This window comes from Lipophrys pholis, assembly GCF_963383615.2.
Source record: "Lipophrys pholis genome assembly, chromosome: 13".
In the NCBI taxonomy this organism is placed as follows: Eukaryota; Metazoa; Chordata; class Actinopteri; order Blenniiformes; family Blenniidae; genus Lipophrys; species Lipophrys pholis.
Genome location: NC_137632.1, coordinates 16,850,963 through 16,868,905, shown reverse-complemented (window position 1 = coordinate 16,868,905; position 17,943 = coordinate 16,850,963). Strand labels below are relative to the sequence as shown.

General features: G+C 42.0%; 1 protein-coding gene across 2 annotated transcripts in view; it reads right to left on the bottom strand.

The window, feature by feature from the left end:
• The window catches only part of epha3 (eph receptor A3), a 96,970-nt gene extending 79,764 nt beyond the window's left edge, over positions 1-17,206 (bottom strand). The window contains exons 1-3 of one of the 2 annotated variants that reach the window (XM_080478238.1): positions 17,030-17,206; positions 9,729-9,793; positions 1,462-2,122 (exon numbers count right to left, since the gene is read on the bottom strand). In XM_080478238.1, coding sequence (XP_080334364.1) covers positions 1,462-2,122; positions 9,729-9,793; positions 17,030-17,123 — 820 coding nt within the window. In that variant the 5' untranslated portion in view covers positions 17,124-17,206. The remainder of the gene's footprint in view (positions 1-1,461; positions 2,123-9,728; positions 9,794-17,029) is intronic. The other variant, XM_080478239.1, reaches the window with a different exon arrangement.
• Between the last annotated feature and the right edge of the window lie 737 nt (positions 17,207-17,943).

The following is a 17,943-nucleotide window of genomic DNA, read 5'->3' as shown; positions in this document are numbered from 1 at the left end:
GTCTGGCTTCCTAAGCAGAGAGGAGCTCGCTGAAATCGAAAAAAAAAAGAAGCGCATACCGAATGGCGTGGAGCGCAGTCACAGCCCAAAACAAAGATGTTAGGACTTCATGGGGCATGCAGCTGTGACTTAAGTCTCATTCTATTACATGAGCAGTTTTCTATTGTGTTTTGCATGGTCAAACACAACCAGAGCATTGTTTTGAAGGAATATACACAATGGTCATTAAATGGAAATGAAATTGGATACATGTGCGCTAAACACTCTACATGGTGTTTTCAAAATGCCACGGCCCACTTTACAGTGCAAGACATACGCCAATAAATAGAGAAACATATTAATATATTAGTGTTTTCTTATAAAAGTTGTTGAAAAAAAAGGAGAAAAAATTTAAAAATTAGAGTATATCATGCATAACACTGAGGGATCTGAATGGACTTAAAAGCTGGCTCATACTGTTTGAGGAAAGCTTTATTTTGTGCTTGCAACCACTGGATGCTTGAACCTGAAGGGGATTTAAAACTTGTGTTATCCACTTTTTTTTTGTAAGAAAGCTGTTTATGTGAAAGGATTTGGGGAACAACTAGAAAGATCCAAGTAAAAACACAGACAAACAAGTTGTCTGCATATACCAGTAAGACCCTGAGGCGCGAGATGTTTCCCAGAGCAATGTGTCAACCACAAGATCTAGCACAGTTCTGTAGCACCAGCAGCCAAAAAATCATTCAGTGCCTGCAATCATTCTGACATTTTTATTCTTTCCAATAACCAGCTGGCAATAACAAAAAACAGTCCTCTCCAAAAATCTGTGATGATAGTGTAGCAGGCTGAAAAAACGAGTCATGAAAGGAAAAGTTTGCCAAGTCGATACAGATACTTTCTGACTTTTGCAACCACCTAAAATGACTACTCAGTCATGTCTTCAACAACACCCACAAGCATCACCGCAACTATTCCATTATTCACCGTCCACTTCAGCCCACTCCTTTCTTCTGAGTTATCAGACCCATCTCTGCTACTCTGGGTAAGATCTTCCCATAGCTAATGATGTGTCACAGAGGAGATTACGATTGAACAACTATATGCTGCATCCTGTCGCTTGCAAATCTGAAAATCACATCACGCACATGTGTGGAAATGCAATTGTGTGTACATGTATATATACTCACTTTTCAAAAAACACCCTTGGAAAGCCGAGTTCATTCAAGAGTTCTCTCATAGAAAATGTGTATTCACAAACATGCACACATGCACACGAAAGCTGGGGATCAAAGATTAAAGCTTTAGGGGCTGACAGATATGAGGTGTGAGCGTCTTTACATCAGCCATGGGAATTTGTTGAATTGCCTGGGCTTTAGTTCAGACATAGTATAGTTGAATATAAGACATAAGATGTGCATTCGTACAAAAAAAGAACTTTGTAAAAGACATTAATGACAAAGTAAAAAAAAATTATCTTACTTTGGCAGGTATTGCTCCTCTCTTCATATCCTGGGTTACACAGACACTTCCCAATAGGTACGAGCCACTCCCCCTCCGTGCTGCAGTACATTCGTGGGGGTTCTTCCTCTTTGGAGTGATTGACACACAAGCCTTTGACCTCCACCAGCGACTGGGAGTCCATGGGCACTGTGTCCGGGAAGGAGGCCAGGTTCCTCACAGTGTATGGGCACTTTTTAAAGTAAACCCTCACCGAGACTAAAGCTACACAAGCACCCACGTCCTGGAATGCCAAGTAGAAGCCCTTCTTGCTCAGAGGCCCCACCTCGCGTACCTCAGTATTGAGCTTGAGGATACGATCTCCAAGATCTGTTTGGGTAAAACTCTCATCGGCAGCAATGGTGTCAATCTTGGAGAACTGGTGCTCTCTAAAGTGGCTGCCCTGGTCGTCATCTGTCTCCAGGTACAGAAGGTTGAAAGTCTCCTTGCAGGTGCCTAAGACCAGCGGGATCGAGTTGCAATCCCTCAGGGTGAACTTTAGCTCCACGTAGATCTTCTGGGCCGACTGGCGAGCGATCCAGTTGGTGCGGAGCCAGTTGTTCTGGCTGTATTCCATCACATTGCAGACCTGGAAGGTCCTGATGGGAGTGTAGTGCTCATCCACCCCGCTGATCTCCTCCCACTGGAAAAGATGAAGAGGAGGAGAGGTCGAAAACAGAAACAGAGGGAGACCAGAAGGAGCAATAGAGAGGAGAAACATAGAATCCAATACAGGGAAAAAAAAGGGAGATATAACGGAGTGCAGGTAGGGGGTGGGGAGTAAGACATAGTAGAGAAGACAGATTTAGAATAGGTAGAATAATAAAAGGGATAACATGAGATTAAGCAAAATAAAAAAGGTAAAAATAAAAAAGGGCAAAGGGAAGAAAAGGGCAAAAACATTGTAGGAGGTTGAAGAAGGGAAAGTGGGATTTGGAATAGCAGAAGATAGAATAAGAGGAAAGGAGAGGAAGATAGCAGAGAGAAAAATAAAGTTATCCCCACCCTGAAAGCATTTAGAGATGAATTATTTACATCCAGATTCACTCTTGCTGAATACTAAGCATCTAATAAACACTTAAGGGTGAAAAATCACACTACCAGATCTCGTGGAAATTACTCAAATTAATTAAAAGCAAACTTGCTGCCTTAGCCACATTCTCTGGATTTGCATGCTGTGAAAATATCTTTGCGAAAAACCATGAGGTACGAGTTCCCTTCTCAATCTGTCTAAATCTGTGTGAAGTTGCTTAATTGCTGTTAAATATTAACAAAACCTCATAGTGTTTTTTTCCACCCTTTTTACTAACACATTTTTTTTTTTTTCTCTAAAAGTGAGGACTTTCAAGCTGCAGTCTTGGTTATTTGCATCACAGTACTACTGCTACTGAAAGAAACGTGCTGAATCCACTATGAAACAAAAGAATCTACGACGTAGAGACAGATGTGAGAGTATACCAGGAACGTTCGTGTCTATCTTACATTTTCCCTCCACTGGGAGAAAGCAAAAGAGAGGGGAGAGGAGAAAAAGAAAGCGGGGTCATTCCTTTTGAATTCAACACAGCGGGAAGACTCATTGATCATGCGCTTTGACTTTGCTGCACTGGTAAAATTGAGAATGAATCTGAGCGGCGATGGATGGATAAACACCTGAAACAGTGGGCTCGTAGTGGTTGAAATGACGGCCATTCGCATGGATGGATTCAGATATGTAAATGGACGCATTGCTTATCTTTATCTCGACATGAGAGTCGAAATGGATATTTGCCTGAGTGAGTGTTGCCTTTTTTGGTGGGTAGAGCTAGACAGAGAGACTTTTCTGGGTGATTCTTGAAATAAATGATCACTTTTTTTGAGACAGCTTTTATAGAAAACTGAAATGTACAAGCGCAACCCCCCCCCCCCCCCCCCCCCCCCCCCCCCCCCACACACACACACACACACACACACACACTCACATTCACATCGGTCTTAAGCGAAGTGTTTAAAGTTTCATAGCAGGCGAACACAGCAGGTGCCTGCAGCCTGAACACAGAAATTAATGACGAGCCGAGAAAGTTCAGGTTCTCTATTACATGTTTTGTGTGTGTGTGTGTGTGTGTGTGTGTGTGTGTGTGTGTGTGTGTGTGTGTGTGTGTGTGTGTGTGTGTGTGTGTGTGTGTGTGTGTGTGTGTGTGTGTGTGTGTGTGTGTGTGTGTGTGTGTGTGTGTGTGTGTGTGTGTGTGTGTGAGAGAGAGAGAGTGTGTGGGTGTAAGCCACATCTATGAGTATCTGGTGTTCAAGGAGCTCTCAGGCTGAAGGATGGCCACTCGCTTTTCATCTCACAGGAAAGTTAATGAAACACCCCTGAGAGAGCCGCAGAATGAGGAAGAGGCAGAGAAACAGGAGAAAATAAAAGAGTGGGTGTGAAAGAAAGAAGAAAAAGGGGAGAGATAAAGTGAAAGGAAAACGAAGGGGGAGAGATTCCACGGGTGTTTAGTCTCCCCTGTCATGCTTTCCTTGGCGTCACCTCATTCATCAGTGGAGACCGAGCTCTTGATTGGTTTAACAAACACAGGGAAATGTCTGCAGAATTGAGTTGGGCTGAATATAGAGAGGTGAAGCTAAACTTAACATTTCACCTCACAAGTAACGGCTTGACTTTAAATAGAAGTTCAAAAATGATGTGATGACGTGCAAAGAAAAAAAGTGTGCTGACAGATTGTGAAAGCAGAGGGAACGTGAGAGCTGCCTCTATGATTAGTGGCTCTGTTGACACTGTTTGATAAGACAATCTATTTACACAACTTTAATGAAAAGAATATATCCTATTATGCGTCAGCTTCGACAGAAATAATGTCTTTTTTGCTTGGATTTAAAGCAGCAAACCAGGGATCCTGCTCTGTTGTGAGTAACTGCAGAGATTGAATCGACAATAAATACTAACGGTGATAAACAAGTTCCCATACTGTCTGAAAATGTATAATAAATTGGGCTGCTGTGTCATTGAGGAAACTGATACTCTATTCGATGACACACCGCTGGCAAATGTCAACGTCTGCATTTCATATTGTTTACAAGTGCTTTGGTGAAGGGAACATGTTGCACCGTTGAGTCAGTATATTTTAGTCTCTCTGCATGAAATTATTTGTCTTTGCGTTTGTTTGGAGTTGCTTCATGTCGACCAATATGATGCAAACTGTGCCAGAGGACTGTCTTCACTTTTACCGAGAGCCGTCTTTTGGAGACATTCAAAGTTTGCCAAACACAAACACACAAAGGGTGTAAAATCAAATCCAGATTTGTGTAAACCTATGCACCTAATGTGCCCTATCTTGTTTCATAGAACATTACTCAAGTTCAAGTTTGAGCCAAAGTAAATGTGGGAGACGGATCCGGTCCTCCTCATCCCCAAACATTATAGCAAAGGAATTAACTCCACTTGCTCAGGTTTGTTTTCTGTATCCTTGGAGCAAAAGGAAAGATTAAGTCAAGGAGAATATCTTCAAATTTTGATCTACCTCCGGGCACAGGGGTTCAGGAGGAGTAACAATCTCCTTTGTCATTTGGTGGAATTTGAACAATAACTCGTGGACTTAAGAAACCTTGAATACATTGCTGCGTTCCAGTTGCCTTAGACCTCGGAATTTCAAGCTGATTTTTTTTGTTTCAGAGCAGAAGTAAGGAAAGACACGGGCCCCCTTTAGGTGGGTTTAATGAAGGTGAACTCAAGACAGACATTAAAGTTCGGCTTTCTGATAACTGGGTACGTGACATGCCAGTGTAAAAGTATTTGAATGTTTTTTTTATTCCTGGTTCTTGAATCATTTGAAGGACTTTCAAAGACCGTTCTGACTGGGAGTAAGAGATTCTTCAGTATGAAATGCTAAATGAGTAGTGGCATATTATTATCTTTAGCCTGAAAAAAGTCGCACAAGGACCGCTTCATGAGAAGCTTCGACAGTGTTTTCCCACTTGTAATGACGTGATAAACTGAAACACTACAACCCTTTGTTTCCTGGAAACGTTTCCAGTCACTTCTAAGTTAGGAATCCCGAAACCTGATGAAACTGGAAAGCAGCATAGACCAGGAATCAGCCATCCAATTTGGATTGGGAGCCGATATTTCTACCGCTGCCACTGTTTAGTCTTGCTTTTTTTTTTTCCACTTTCCATAATATGTACCCACGGAGCCACTCCCTACTGTGAATATGTGGAACTGTACGTCACCCTGGGTAAATAAAAATTTAAAATCAGCAGCCGCCCCCTTGCTTCTCACCGGGGGGTGTAACTGCCCCCTCCCCTTGCCCCCTAATTGATATATAACAACACAGGGACCCTTACAGAGGTCCTTGTGACCTCTGACCACGACCCCTAATGGTCACAGCTGGGGCACAGTTTGGTGCGATCTTGCCCCTGGTTTCTCTGATCTGTGCTGTAGGTGAAGCAGCTCAAGGGATAGTAAAATGAAGTGCGGTAACTTGATACGCACAAGACATAGCTACGGCAACAGGCACATCTCAGAGTCGCCGAGTCAGCACACCATTTCAGCTACTTCAAAGGCATTTAGGTCAATGGAAGTTAATGGACCGGTCTATAGACCCATATAGGGTAACAGTGCATTGAGAGCCTGACTGTTTGAGTTTGAAAAAACAAGATTGACAAATACTGCATTTCAGATCAACCCAAACATATATTTCTCGAATTTTGTACGGAAATTTTAAAAGAATTGTTGAAATAATGAAATTCCAAGCCTGGCAAAGGTGATTTTTCAACTTCAATTTTTGATTTAGAGAATAAGTAACTCACCCTGTATTTTCATCTGTCGACTGCAGTTTAACTGCAGGAGAAAGGCGGCTTTAAAAGCTAATATGTGCTTAGCCAACACAGAGCTGGATTGCGTTCAGGGATCTAAAGAGGTCAGCTGGGCTACAAGCTCAACAACTGCAGCATATCAGTGAAAAGACATTTCATCAGCTGGACTTAGCAAATGGGAAACCTGAATGTGTGTTGCGTACCTCCACTTCGTCTTCCTCAATCTTGTTCTTAAACAGCTCAGGGCTTTGAACTACTTATCCCGGTTTTTGCTTTGCAAGGAGGGAAAACACTCAAAGCAATTGCTAAAATGTGCTGGAAAGGCAGGAGCTACCATATTGTGTGTATTTAATACCAGCAATGCAATGGCCACATTTTTTGCTTAAGGGATGAACGCCACATGACTGACTGGCTGATTAAACAAGTGTCTGGCCACGTATGGTCAGCTAAACTGCAAGACTTCCTGTGTTCTTGGTAAATTGAAAGTTTTGTTTTTCTTTCACAGCGCAGCTCCACACTAATCTTTTACATTTTAAAAATTATATTTTATGATGCTGCCGTGGAGTATTCCCTGTGCTCATATAACCTTCAACTTCACATACAGTATGTTTTCATCCTGCATATATGAGGGTTTAAGACAGCTGGTTCAAAGAAGAAAAAAAAAAAAAACGGAACAACTTAATTTGATACATATTTTATACCCTCTCCTCATCTTTGGTCCCTTTTCTACCCTGCTAATCCTTGTTTATGGATCGGCTTTTCCCCAGTACTCCCTACGTTTTTTGGAGCGAGAGTCTGGAGTTTATGCTGGTCAAGCAGATTTTGCAGATGGGGTGGACACAAGGGGGCTTTCAAAGCCGTTGGGTGACTAAAATAAGTTCAAACTCAGCGGGTGAAAAGAGAAAGTAAGCCAGCAAAACTGGAGGGCTCAGTAATTAAAATGTGAAGACCAAATGTGTGTTGGTGAGAGACACTTTCTACAAATGTCAAGTCTTCGTCATCATGATAGAAAGGCTCAGTCAATACCATTGTTGCCATTATTTAAACAATAAACTAGCTAACTAATATTTTTCAAGGCTAACCGGGTTAATTTTTTGCCGAACCTGGAAAAAAACAGTGTAATATAGAAGTCCTATTGACTCCAATAGTGGCAGAAGTCTCACAATACTGCAGACACTTTACTTTTTAAAACTGTCAATGCCATTTACCGAGTTCCTGACAAAGACAGCAATGCCATTGTATTCCTTATGTCTATGATGAGCGGCCTTCACTTTGTAGACTCGCATTAATTCTATTTTGTATGCACAGGCAGTGTCTGGGGTGTTGGTTTGTTGTTGAAGAATGCTTTCAAAGCATGCAAGAATGTAATCTTTAACACTCTTTAGTGATGGGCTAAGCCCCCTGGACGCTGCTAAGCAATCAGCCGGCCTCCCAGACAGATAACAGTATATCTGGATCACACGCACTCAAACACGCAGACACACACTCATCAGTCCAGTCAGTGGCTCTGGAGTGAGCATCCTAGTGAGGCTAAGCTCTTAATTTGTTCTGACCAGAGCGCGTTGTGTCTCGGTAGGCCAATAGCTTCGGCCCCTCCATCAATGTGAGTGAGTGTTTGTGTATGTGTGAGTGTGAGAGAGAGGGGGGGTGGGGGTGGGGGGGCTCAGTGCCACTGCCACATTATGAGAAATCATTTGTGAGCAGCGGTCTCCCAGGGCACGCTGCTTATCGGAGCGCAGTCAGTGGATGACGTGAGTAATTACAGATGATTCACCTTGAGGACTTGATCATCAGCAATATCTCTCTCTCTCTGTGTCTGTCTTTGAGTCTTCTGCGTCCTCTTCCCTCTCTCTCTCTTCTTCACTCTCTTTCATCCCTCTTGCATCTGCCTGTCTCTCTTTTTTTTTTTTGATCCCTCCACACGCTCTTCTATTTCTCTCTGGAGTCATTTTCATTTAAGAATGACATTGGCTTTTATTCCAGCGGCATTTTTGATGAACTGTACAACCACACACTTTTCATCTCAACTTGCTCAAAGTAAATATCTTGAAATAAAACAGACATCGCTGTGCAAACTGCATAACCTCTGTTACACATTCCGGAGTCCACTGCTCGATGGAGTGCCCGATATCAGTGAGCATTTTCCTTTCCCTAGTTGTTCACACATGAAAAACTTCTATCAGCAAAACATCAATCTCACCCTTCAATTGGTCACGCGATTGTTGTGTCGCCTGCAATTGTCTTTGGACTAAATGCATTTTTAACAGCATGCAGTTTTGTCTCTGGGTCATCTTTTTTTTTCTTGTGGTTCAAACCCATGAAGAAACTTGGGAGTGTTTGCATGGTGCCAGCACTTTATATGGCCAAGGGAAACAAGGTTTGGCAGCTCCATGGAACAAATGACTGGATTACCTTAAGCCACTGCCAAGGAGTAATTCTAACACTTAATAAAGGAAAAAACGAGGAAGTGCGTGAGAGAGAGAGAGAGAGAGAGAGAGAGAGAGAGAGAGAGAGAGAGAGAGAGAGTGGGCTAGCCCTGAGGCACAGTAGTCTAACCAGTTAGACAAATAAACACTGAGTTAGAGCCCACTGGAGAGTTTGGTAACAGAGACACACTGGTAGAAGAATCTGCAAAACTTTTATTCTTCAACTTCGGGATGTTGGTGTATCATTTCTGTCTCTATCAAAAAAATCACCTCACCTATTCAGTTACATTTTAACAAATGGTATGAATGAAACATGTGCAGATTTGGATTTGATTGAAAAAACAAAAAACAAACATGTACATTGAATGCTACTCACTTTTGTAATTACAGAATGAGTATGCATCGTCTCTTTTCTCCTTCATGGATAATAAGACAGGAAAAATGTGTGTTGAAAAGATACAAGCTTATGTATTTACATATGTGACACAGAATGAAGTGGTGCCTACTGTTTAACGAATGGATTAACAAGCAGAATGTTAACAATGGAATTCCAAAGTTTACATGCAACAGCAGTAAAATGCTATCTACAATGTTGATGCAATATGTACCAAAGAGGTTGCAAGCTTATCGACATTCTTATGTGGATGCTTTTGTGCCTACAACCTAAAATCCTTTAATGCCTTAATCTTTCTTTAAACACACACACGGACACAAACACACAAACACTCACACATACACGCAGTACATTCTCCCTTAAGCATCTTGACCATATGGCAAGCTCTGAATACTTAACCTTTAACCTGCGAGACGAAGAATGGACAAAAAAAAAAACGTCTAAAAAAAAAAAAAAAAGTGGGTTAATCTGCACTTGGCTCATTGGTTCAACATGACAGTGAGAACCGCAGGAGTTCGAAAATCCAGATTTCATGGGCTGCCCCCCCACATCTAGCTCATGTTCGAGGCTCCTTTTCCTAAACGTAAACATATTCCAACATGATGTGAGCGAATGTAGAGATAAAAGATACTCACCCCATGCGATGGGTAGGAAATCCATCCTAACTCCCCTTGGCTCGCTTTAGAGTCTAACAGGTTGACTGTGGTGAGGGGGGAAAAAAAAGAGGAAAAACAAAGACAACATATGAGTGTCTAGTCCTTGTTAGCCCCAATTAGCCTCTTTCTAATCCCGCAGGAGGGATCACCAACCTCGAGCACTGATCACGACTCTATTTACTCAGCTGCCACACACGCGCACTCACATGCATGTGCCCGTCCCATGTTAACAGTGAAAGAGGGTTTTCTTTTTGTCTTTTGTTTCTCTTGAAGCAGAAGCGGGCCAGGCAAATGACACAGATATCCCAAGAAGGCATTGAACTCAAGTACAGCCAGCATTTCAGAAACCACAGTGAACATATTGTTATTCTTGCCGACTCATGCTTTTAACTCATCTGAACCCTGTTCTACCTTTCCATGGACATTGGACTGGAACCAGGTTAAGTAAAACTGCGTCGAATCTGAATTCAAATGCAATCACCAGCTTCAGAAGTGGTCTGAAATTCAATTGGCCACACCGAAACCAAAATATAAATCCATTTATATTAAGTGGAAATACAATTTGGAGTGTGTGTCCTGCCAGGACTCTTTTTTTTTTTTGCTTTCTCAAAAAGACATCAAGAAGGAAGAGTGAGGAAATCCATGTCTAATAAAGGGAATGTGACCAAACAAATACGACAAGGCACTCCAATGATGTGATGGTGCAACTTGAGGCTTTGGTGGAGCGAGACGGCATTCCATACTGTGAACTTCAGGGTGGTGAAGTAATCAGCATTTCAATAAGATGCTACGCCCTACTTTTGTACAAGTGGCAGCACCTTCATTTGCCAATTTCAAAGAAGGAATAAGCAGGTGACGGATATTTATTGATATGTTGGCCAACGGATATTTATTGATATGTTGGCCAAACAGATATTCAGTACCTTCGAGAAAAACAGAAAATGATCTACAGCATTTTCTATTTTGAGCATGTGGCTGTGGGACGACTGACTGTCATTGTACATAACTGTCAGTATGGCTCAAAACACAAGGAGTGAGGAATGTGGAGGCACCTCCACGGTCAATGGTTGCCCCACTTCAGCACCAAAACTGTCACAAGCAGTTTTGGTAGCAGATTTTGATTGTTGATTAACCACAGTAAAAGTCTACTGTTGGTGGTGCCCGTCATATAAATTGTTTGCATGGTAAAATTATTTTCAAATATTTTTCGTTGTTTTCGAAGTGGAGGCGAAGTGAGAAAACAAAAAAACAAAAAAACATGATGCCTGACAGCAGTGTGAAGAATAACTGAAAAATCTCTAGTGGGCTGAAGTGTGATAAATAGTGCTACAACTATGCTGAACAGGATTTTTATTTGTACATGTTGGGGCATATGTTTAATTAATTTTCACTAGAGAACAAACAAATCAGACTAATCAGTCTAAAATATGAGAATTCTCATGTTGCTGTTTGTTATAAGCATGAACTCGAAATGGCCCATGTGGGTGGAGTAAAAGAGGACAAATAATGTGTTTAGACTCTTCCTCATGAGAGCAACGCAGTCCACAGCTATACTGACAAGTGAACACTCACACACACACACTTTGCCCAAGCGAATGCCACATATATGGCAAAGTGAGGCAGCAGTGCAGCCAGGCCCTGCAGCTGTAACTCTATTCACTGTGAAAATATGAGGAATACATTCTCCCTGCATTCTCCCATTCAAACCTCCAGTAAGCAACAGCGTACACTTCGGATGGCAAAGAAAATATTTGTGGGACTGCTGTGGCGCGGTGGAACCTATTTTAGTCCAACGGAATTGACATCGAACGAGCAGTGTGAACCAAATTTGAAAAGAGTTGTGATCTCTCATTACTGCTATTTCAGATTGAAAGTTACGATATAAGCATACGTACATTTTCCAAAGCTATTCTGATAACTATCAGCCAGCGTAGGAAGCTTTAAAAAGAGGTAAAGGGAGATTTATGATGATATTCAAGGCTAGAAATCCTACCAAATTATGTCTCACCTGTCCTGTAGCCTTGCTATATCACTCAGCCAACTGAGCCATTGAGTGGCAGGAGACACATTCCTATTAGAGTCTAATGAAGCTATCTGTTCATGTCAGATAATAGCAGCTCAGTATCCAGGGCCATTGCTTCCAATTTACATTTCTCAACGAGCCGAGCCCACCACTCAAAATTGAGTCGAGCGAGGGAATTTGAGAGCAGAAAATTAGACAGCTCTCATATCGCAGGAGGAAAAAGCCCCCTCCAGCTGCACTTGGCTGGAGAAATCAGCACCCACACATGCACACATGCACACAAACGCACGCATCTCCCCACCAGCGCACGCACAAACACAGAAATCACACCAAAAGATGCCTCCTCATCCAAGAAACGAGAGGAGCAAACACATTGAATCACACACTGGATACGTATCAAAACTGATATGCCCACGTCACACTTTTAAAATTAAAACATCTTACAGACACATACTGTGTTTGCACATACCCACTCAAATGTGTTTTTTTTTAGATTATCACTAAAACATGTGCCTGGTCGTGCACACAAGCTCTCAGGCAGGCAGGCACAAAATAGGAAGACACAAACACTTGCTGAGTTTCTCTCTCTCTCTCTCTCACACACGCACACGCACACGCACACACACACACACACACACACACACACACACACACACACACACACACACACACACACACACACACACACACACACACACACACACACACACACACACACACACACACACACAGTCCGTTAGCACGCTAGCTTCAGCCAAGCATATAGACCCTGCCCCATCAGGGAGTGCCTCTAAACGGGAACTATGAGTATTAATAGCAAACTCAGCCAGCCTGTCTGGGAGGCAGCAAAACATCACAGAGGTGGAAACAGGTGAATCAATATATAAAGCAAACCGAGGCCACCGTCAAACCCATAAGCAGACCCTGACGGATGGAAAGCTTCAATTTTTTCTGTAGCTTTAAACCTAGTATCACTTAGAATAGCAATGTGTGGGTGGGTGGACGATCATTTTTATATTTACTTAATTCCACCAATCAGATCAGGACCTATATTACTGGAACTCAAATGACCGCTGACAGAGTCCAATTTCTAGATGGCGAAGGGGAAGTTATAAGTCAGTGATGCTACTCTGGAGTCAACACGGGGCAGGGCTTGTTTTACAGTAGAGTTCAGTGGAATAGACATGTGATGTTCTAATACGTCCCATCAAACAAAGTGAAGGAGGCTTTGGGCTTTGCTGCTCTGTGCATGTGGAGGTTGGCAGGCCGCAGTGCAGGCAAAGCAAGACGACTTGTGTCTGTGTTAAAGGGTGAAGTGTTCACCTCCTATTATGAATTATTCAAGAGCAGAGTCGCTCTGTCTGATGTTGCTGCTGCTTGCCCAACCCTCTGCCCCCATTCTTTTCTTTCTTTCTTTCACTTAATGCTTGATATATACAGTGCATGCCACACAGATTTTTATTACTGGCATTAGGGCACACACACCAATCCTGCACCCATACTGTATAATCACGTATTTCTACATATAAACCCAGCCACACGCAGACAGATCCACCATAAAAATAAAAAAATAAAAAAAAATCCCTGCACCTAACTCCAAAGCCTAGATCACATGCTATTAAACTGATGACACTCTTCGTCTTTGGCTGGCCATTTAAGTATAGGTCCTCGGTACATATGGAGGGTTTCTTTCATGGCTGCACACATTTCCAGCACCTCTGTAAAGTAAGATCGCTCACGAACCCTCATCCGTCCCAGCGGGACTCCCGCGCCGGGCTCCCCGGGCCAAGCCTCCCTCCCGCCGGCTAAAAATACCCGAGGCCCCCCTGACGTCCCGCAGCGGGCCAACCTTACACCGCCAAAAAGGACATGCCGCACTACTAACTCGCAGCTTATTCTTTTTTTTTCTATTATTAAATATGTAAAATTAAATAGTAGACGACGCATCGTTTCTGTTCAAAGCTGAGATGAACATTATAGGGCTTTACTCGTTATTTCCTTAAACTTCCCCTCGGAGTTTTACGCACGATCATTACGACCTAATGAAAACCACACAGCAAATGAAAAACACAACTGTTGGTGGAGGCACGGTGCCGAGATGGAAGATTAAACGGAATACAGCGAGACTGCTTTTATTAGTAGGGAGGCAAATAATAACACCACTTTGCGATCATCCTGTTTAAAATTGAGGTTTGTTTTGCGTGGAAATATTTCTTTCCTTTACTTGTTAAGTAATTGACGCGTTTAATCTATTACGTCTGTGAGAAGTTGTGCAGAAGTGGAGGCTGCCAGAATAAAAGGCCTCTCGAGTCATTTCCTAATTTACTGATGACTTTCATATGAGCTGAGCAAACCTGTCAGTGGATTTACAGGTGACATTATCGTAGGATTCCGTTTGCAAATTTACGCACAGACTTTTAAAGTGTTTTTTTTTCTTCTTTTCTTTTTTTCATAATTGCCAACGCGCTTGGTCAAGTTTGATCACGAGCCCCTTATCTTGAATTTAAAAAAGGAAAAGGAAAAAAAGGTCATTCTGCAGTCCTGTACAGTAAAATGGCTAAAATAATATTGTGATATATTTTTTAAGAATCTGTCACTTTCGTTCTAAACGTGCACAGGCCTATAAAATAATTGCGCTTCCTGCCTCCTTTAATTACTTCTTGAGTTAAGTTTTCTAAACTCGTGCGATTATCCGCAAGTTTATCAACTGCACGTGATTTTTAGTTGTTTTCTGTCCACATTTTTTCGGGGGAACTTTTTGGTGGTTTGTGTCTGTGCTTCTCTTACTTCACCGTGATGCATGCCATAATTTGCATCAGGATAACATGAGAGTAAGTTGGTTGTGATCGCAGGTCGACATCCTGGTATGACACAGACAGGGCTTCGCTTCTTTTTTTTATATATATATAAATAATCCAACTCCCCTACAACGGGAAAATAAAGTGCACAGATTAAAAACAGATTATGTGTCTATACGTATTTTTGGTGCTCATTGTCTATATGATAAAACAAAAAGACGCAGCAGCTCCACAGTGACACTCTCTGGCAGTATGTCTATACACGACATGAAAAGGTGAATTTGCCTGAATCTGAGTCCAATTTATTCTTATTTAAAATAATATATAATATTAATAATATAGCTTTAAACTAACAAACTTCAAATTGTTTTCTTCTCGTTCTTCTGGTTGGCTTTTAGACACATTGTATAAGCCTGCCTCTCGCTCTGTTTCACACACACACACACACACACACACACACACACACACACACACACACACACACACACACACACACACACACACACACACACACACACACACACACACACACACACACACACACAGCTGTATATTTTTCTTAGGTGGAAGTGTATTTTGCGTGGTTTTGTTGTTTTGATTTTTCCCCCCCTTGCGAGGCTCTGAGTGTTTATCAGGCTGATCTTTTCTTTAAGTGGGCTGTGTAACTGAGTTTAAAACGATCCAGGCTTTGGAGCAGGCCTACAGTACCTTTGACTCTTGTAGTTTGTCTTCTGTATTTGTCAGAAAAGTGCACATTTTCCTCAAGTATCAGAACTTATCCAGTGTATTGCGTGACACTGACAGCTGCTCAGAGAACTTTGCGCGACTTTGGAGTTGGGGACCTAACTAAGACGTAACCGAGCACACGCGCACATTTTAATGAAGGCAAGGGACATTTGTTAATTTCGGCAGAAGAAAAAGTGAAAACAAAACTAACTCAAGCGTCTCAAGGTGAAACTTTGCTTAACTGTATTGGACAAAGTTCTGAGTGAAACTTAATGTTTTCTGAATTGACAATAATAACGAGTTCAATCAGAGTTTTAGTTGTGTGAAATTTTAAGTTTACAAAGTTCGATCATCTGATTTCTACTCTAAAACCAACTGTCCTGAAATTTTCCAAACTTTTTTCTTTCCTTCTGAAGTTGCTTCGCTGGCTTTCTTGCACTTTAATAAAGAAGGGAAATCAAGAAAAGGTCCCCATCTTGTGTTTTTCTCCCTGCCTCTACACATTTAATTACCGTGTAATGGCATGAGCGTAAGCAAGTCTTCATTGATTAAATTACTTTGGTATTAAGGTTTAAATCTATTGACTTCTTTTAACAAACTTTGAAGCGAAGTGAACTATACGTGTCGTTGTGTTGTCCATATGTTTTGTGTAGTTACAAGCAATCACCTTGAGGGTTACCTATTGGGGCATTGGGATGTTAAAAACTACATGATATAAGCTATTATATGTTCTGTCTCATGTGGTGTGTTAAGGGTTACTGGACCGAGCATCTTCAGCACGCGTTTGCCTTTTCACCTTTTCTTTTCCTCCGCTGAAAACGCTTTATCAGTGACACTTCTCACGAGGTATCACAGTGAGACCTTATGTCAGTAGACCTGCGTGAGAGGGTTGATCAAACTTTTCTCTATGAATATAGAGGCTTTTCTCATGCGTTGTTTCACATGTTCGTTCAAGTGACTGGACTGAGGGACCCGGCGTTCCAAACAAGCGAGAACTGGTTGAAACTTACTACATCATTTGGAATTGAAACCTGCATGTGTACTCGCACTGTGATATACACATATATATTATAGAAACTTAGTGAGAAGATGGACAATTTACAAGACGGTCACAGTAGCCTGCGAGTTTTAATTGAGGTCAGAACCATAAAAAAACAGGCAGAAGCGTTTTTACGCACCATGCGAATGTGCTCGTCTTCTATTTATCGCCTTTAAATCGAGTTAGACTGACAGTCACCCAGTAACTGGGGCGTCTACCCTAAATGGATTCCGGCATAAAAGAGACAGACATGAAGCGCTCACAGACACACAAGACGATGGAGTTTCTTTACATCTCTTCGCTCCGAAACAGCTTCACATGGGCTCTTTGGGAGCTGCGTGCGTCCGCGCCGCGCTGCGCCGCTCACTTCATTCATCCCAATTTAAACAACGACTAACCCCGCTTCACTATGATTGTCCGATATCTACCTGTCTTGTCTGTCTTCTTTCGCTTTATCCCTAAGTTTATTGACCTTTGGTTGCTTGTTAGATGGCGTGCGCTTTGGACAGCCGTGTTATTGTTATAATAATTCGAACACCCAAGTCCGCTGTGAGCGCACAGCACTGTCCGCGATGAGTGCCGTAGCGCACCGTTCTTTCTCTCACACACACGCATACACACATCCACACAGAGACACGCACATGCATGCACACATACATGCTCTCACATGTCCGAAGCCCGAGAGTTTCCTTACCTTCATTAGGAGGGTAGATGATGGGAAACGCAGGCGCAACGCAGGACAATAAAAGAAGTAAAATAAAAAGGAGTGATCGCGGATTGCAATCCATGGCGGCGGATCAGAGGTACATAACTCCATGAAGCCACTGACTGATCTGGGAACGTCTTCTCTCCACTCAGCTTTCTCCCTCTCTCTTGCTTCGTCTCCCTCTGGTTGGAGCAGTTTTCCGCTGGGTCCTACAGAGTCTGACAGTTCAGCAGCAGCACAGCGCCCAAGTTCATCACAGGTCAGTTTGGATCCTGGAACCTCGAGCATGATTTTTATTTTTTTAACGATAAAGTCAAACTGAAGCCATTCAACAATTTTACAGCCTGAGTCAATCAAACACTGAAACATGACTCGCTTAAGTGGAGAGCAGGGACTGAGAAATATTCACAATTTATCTGTGAACAAAAAGCTGCACCATATGTTCTTTTCACCAGTAACAAAAAAAAAACACAGCATCTCTTAAACACTTTTACACGTGAAAAAAGAAATCATGTGAGTGTGATTATGAACACAACGCATGTCAACTTTACAGACTGTGATTGTAGATTCGGTTTGACCCATTTACAATTCAAATGGTTAAAATAAATGAGTGGAAGTCAAGTTGGGGCTACTTGAAAGCTGGTAAAAGATTCTGCTTATCCGGGGACAATGAAGACTCTAATTTCTTTATTAGAATAGCCAAAATGTTGTGCTGTTGGACCATATGTGACTATCTCCAACTCTCGGTGCTCTTTTCCTTTAAATTCAAAAATTACCCGACATTAACTTTTCAATAAATATCAGCATCCTGAGAGCAGTGTGTTTTTAAATTACTGTGACTCATAACTTGGTTCACCTTAAATAAGCCAAACTAAATATATCAGAATAGTTTTCCTGCACAA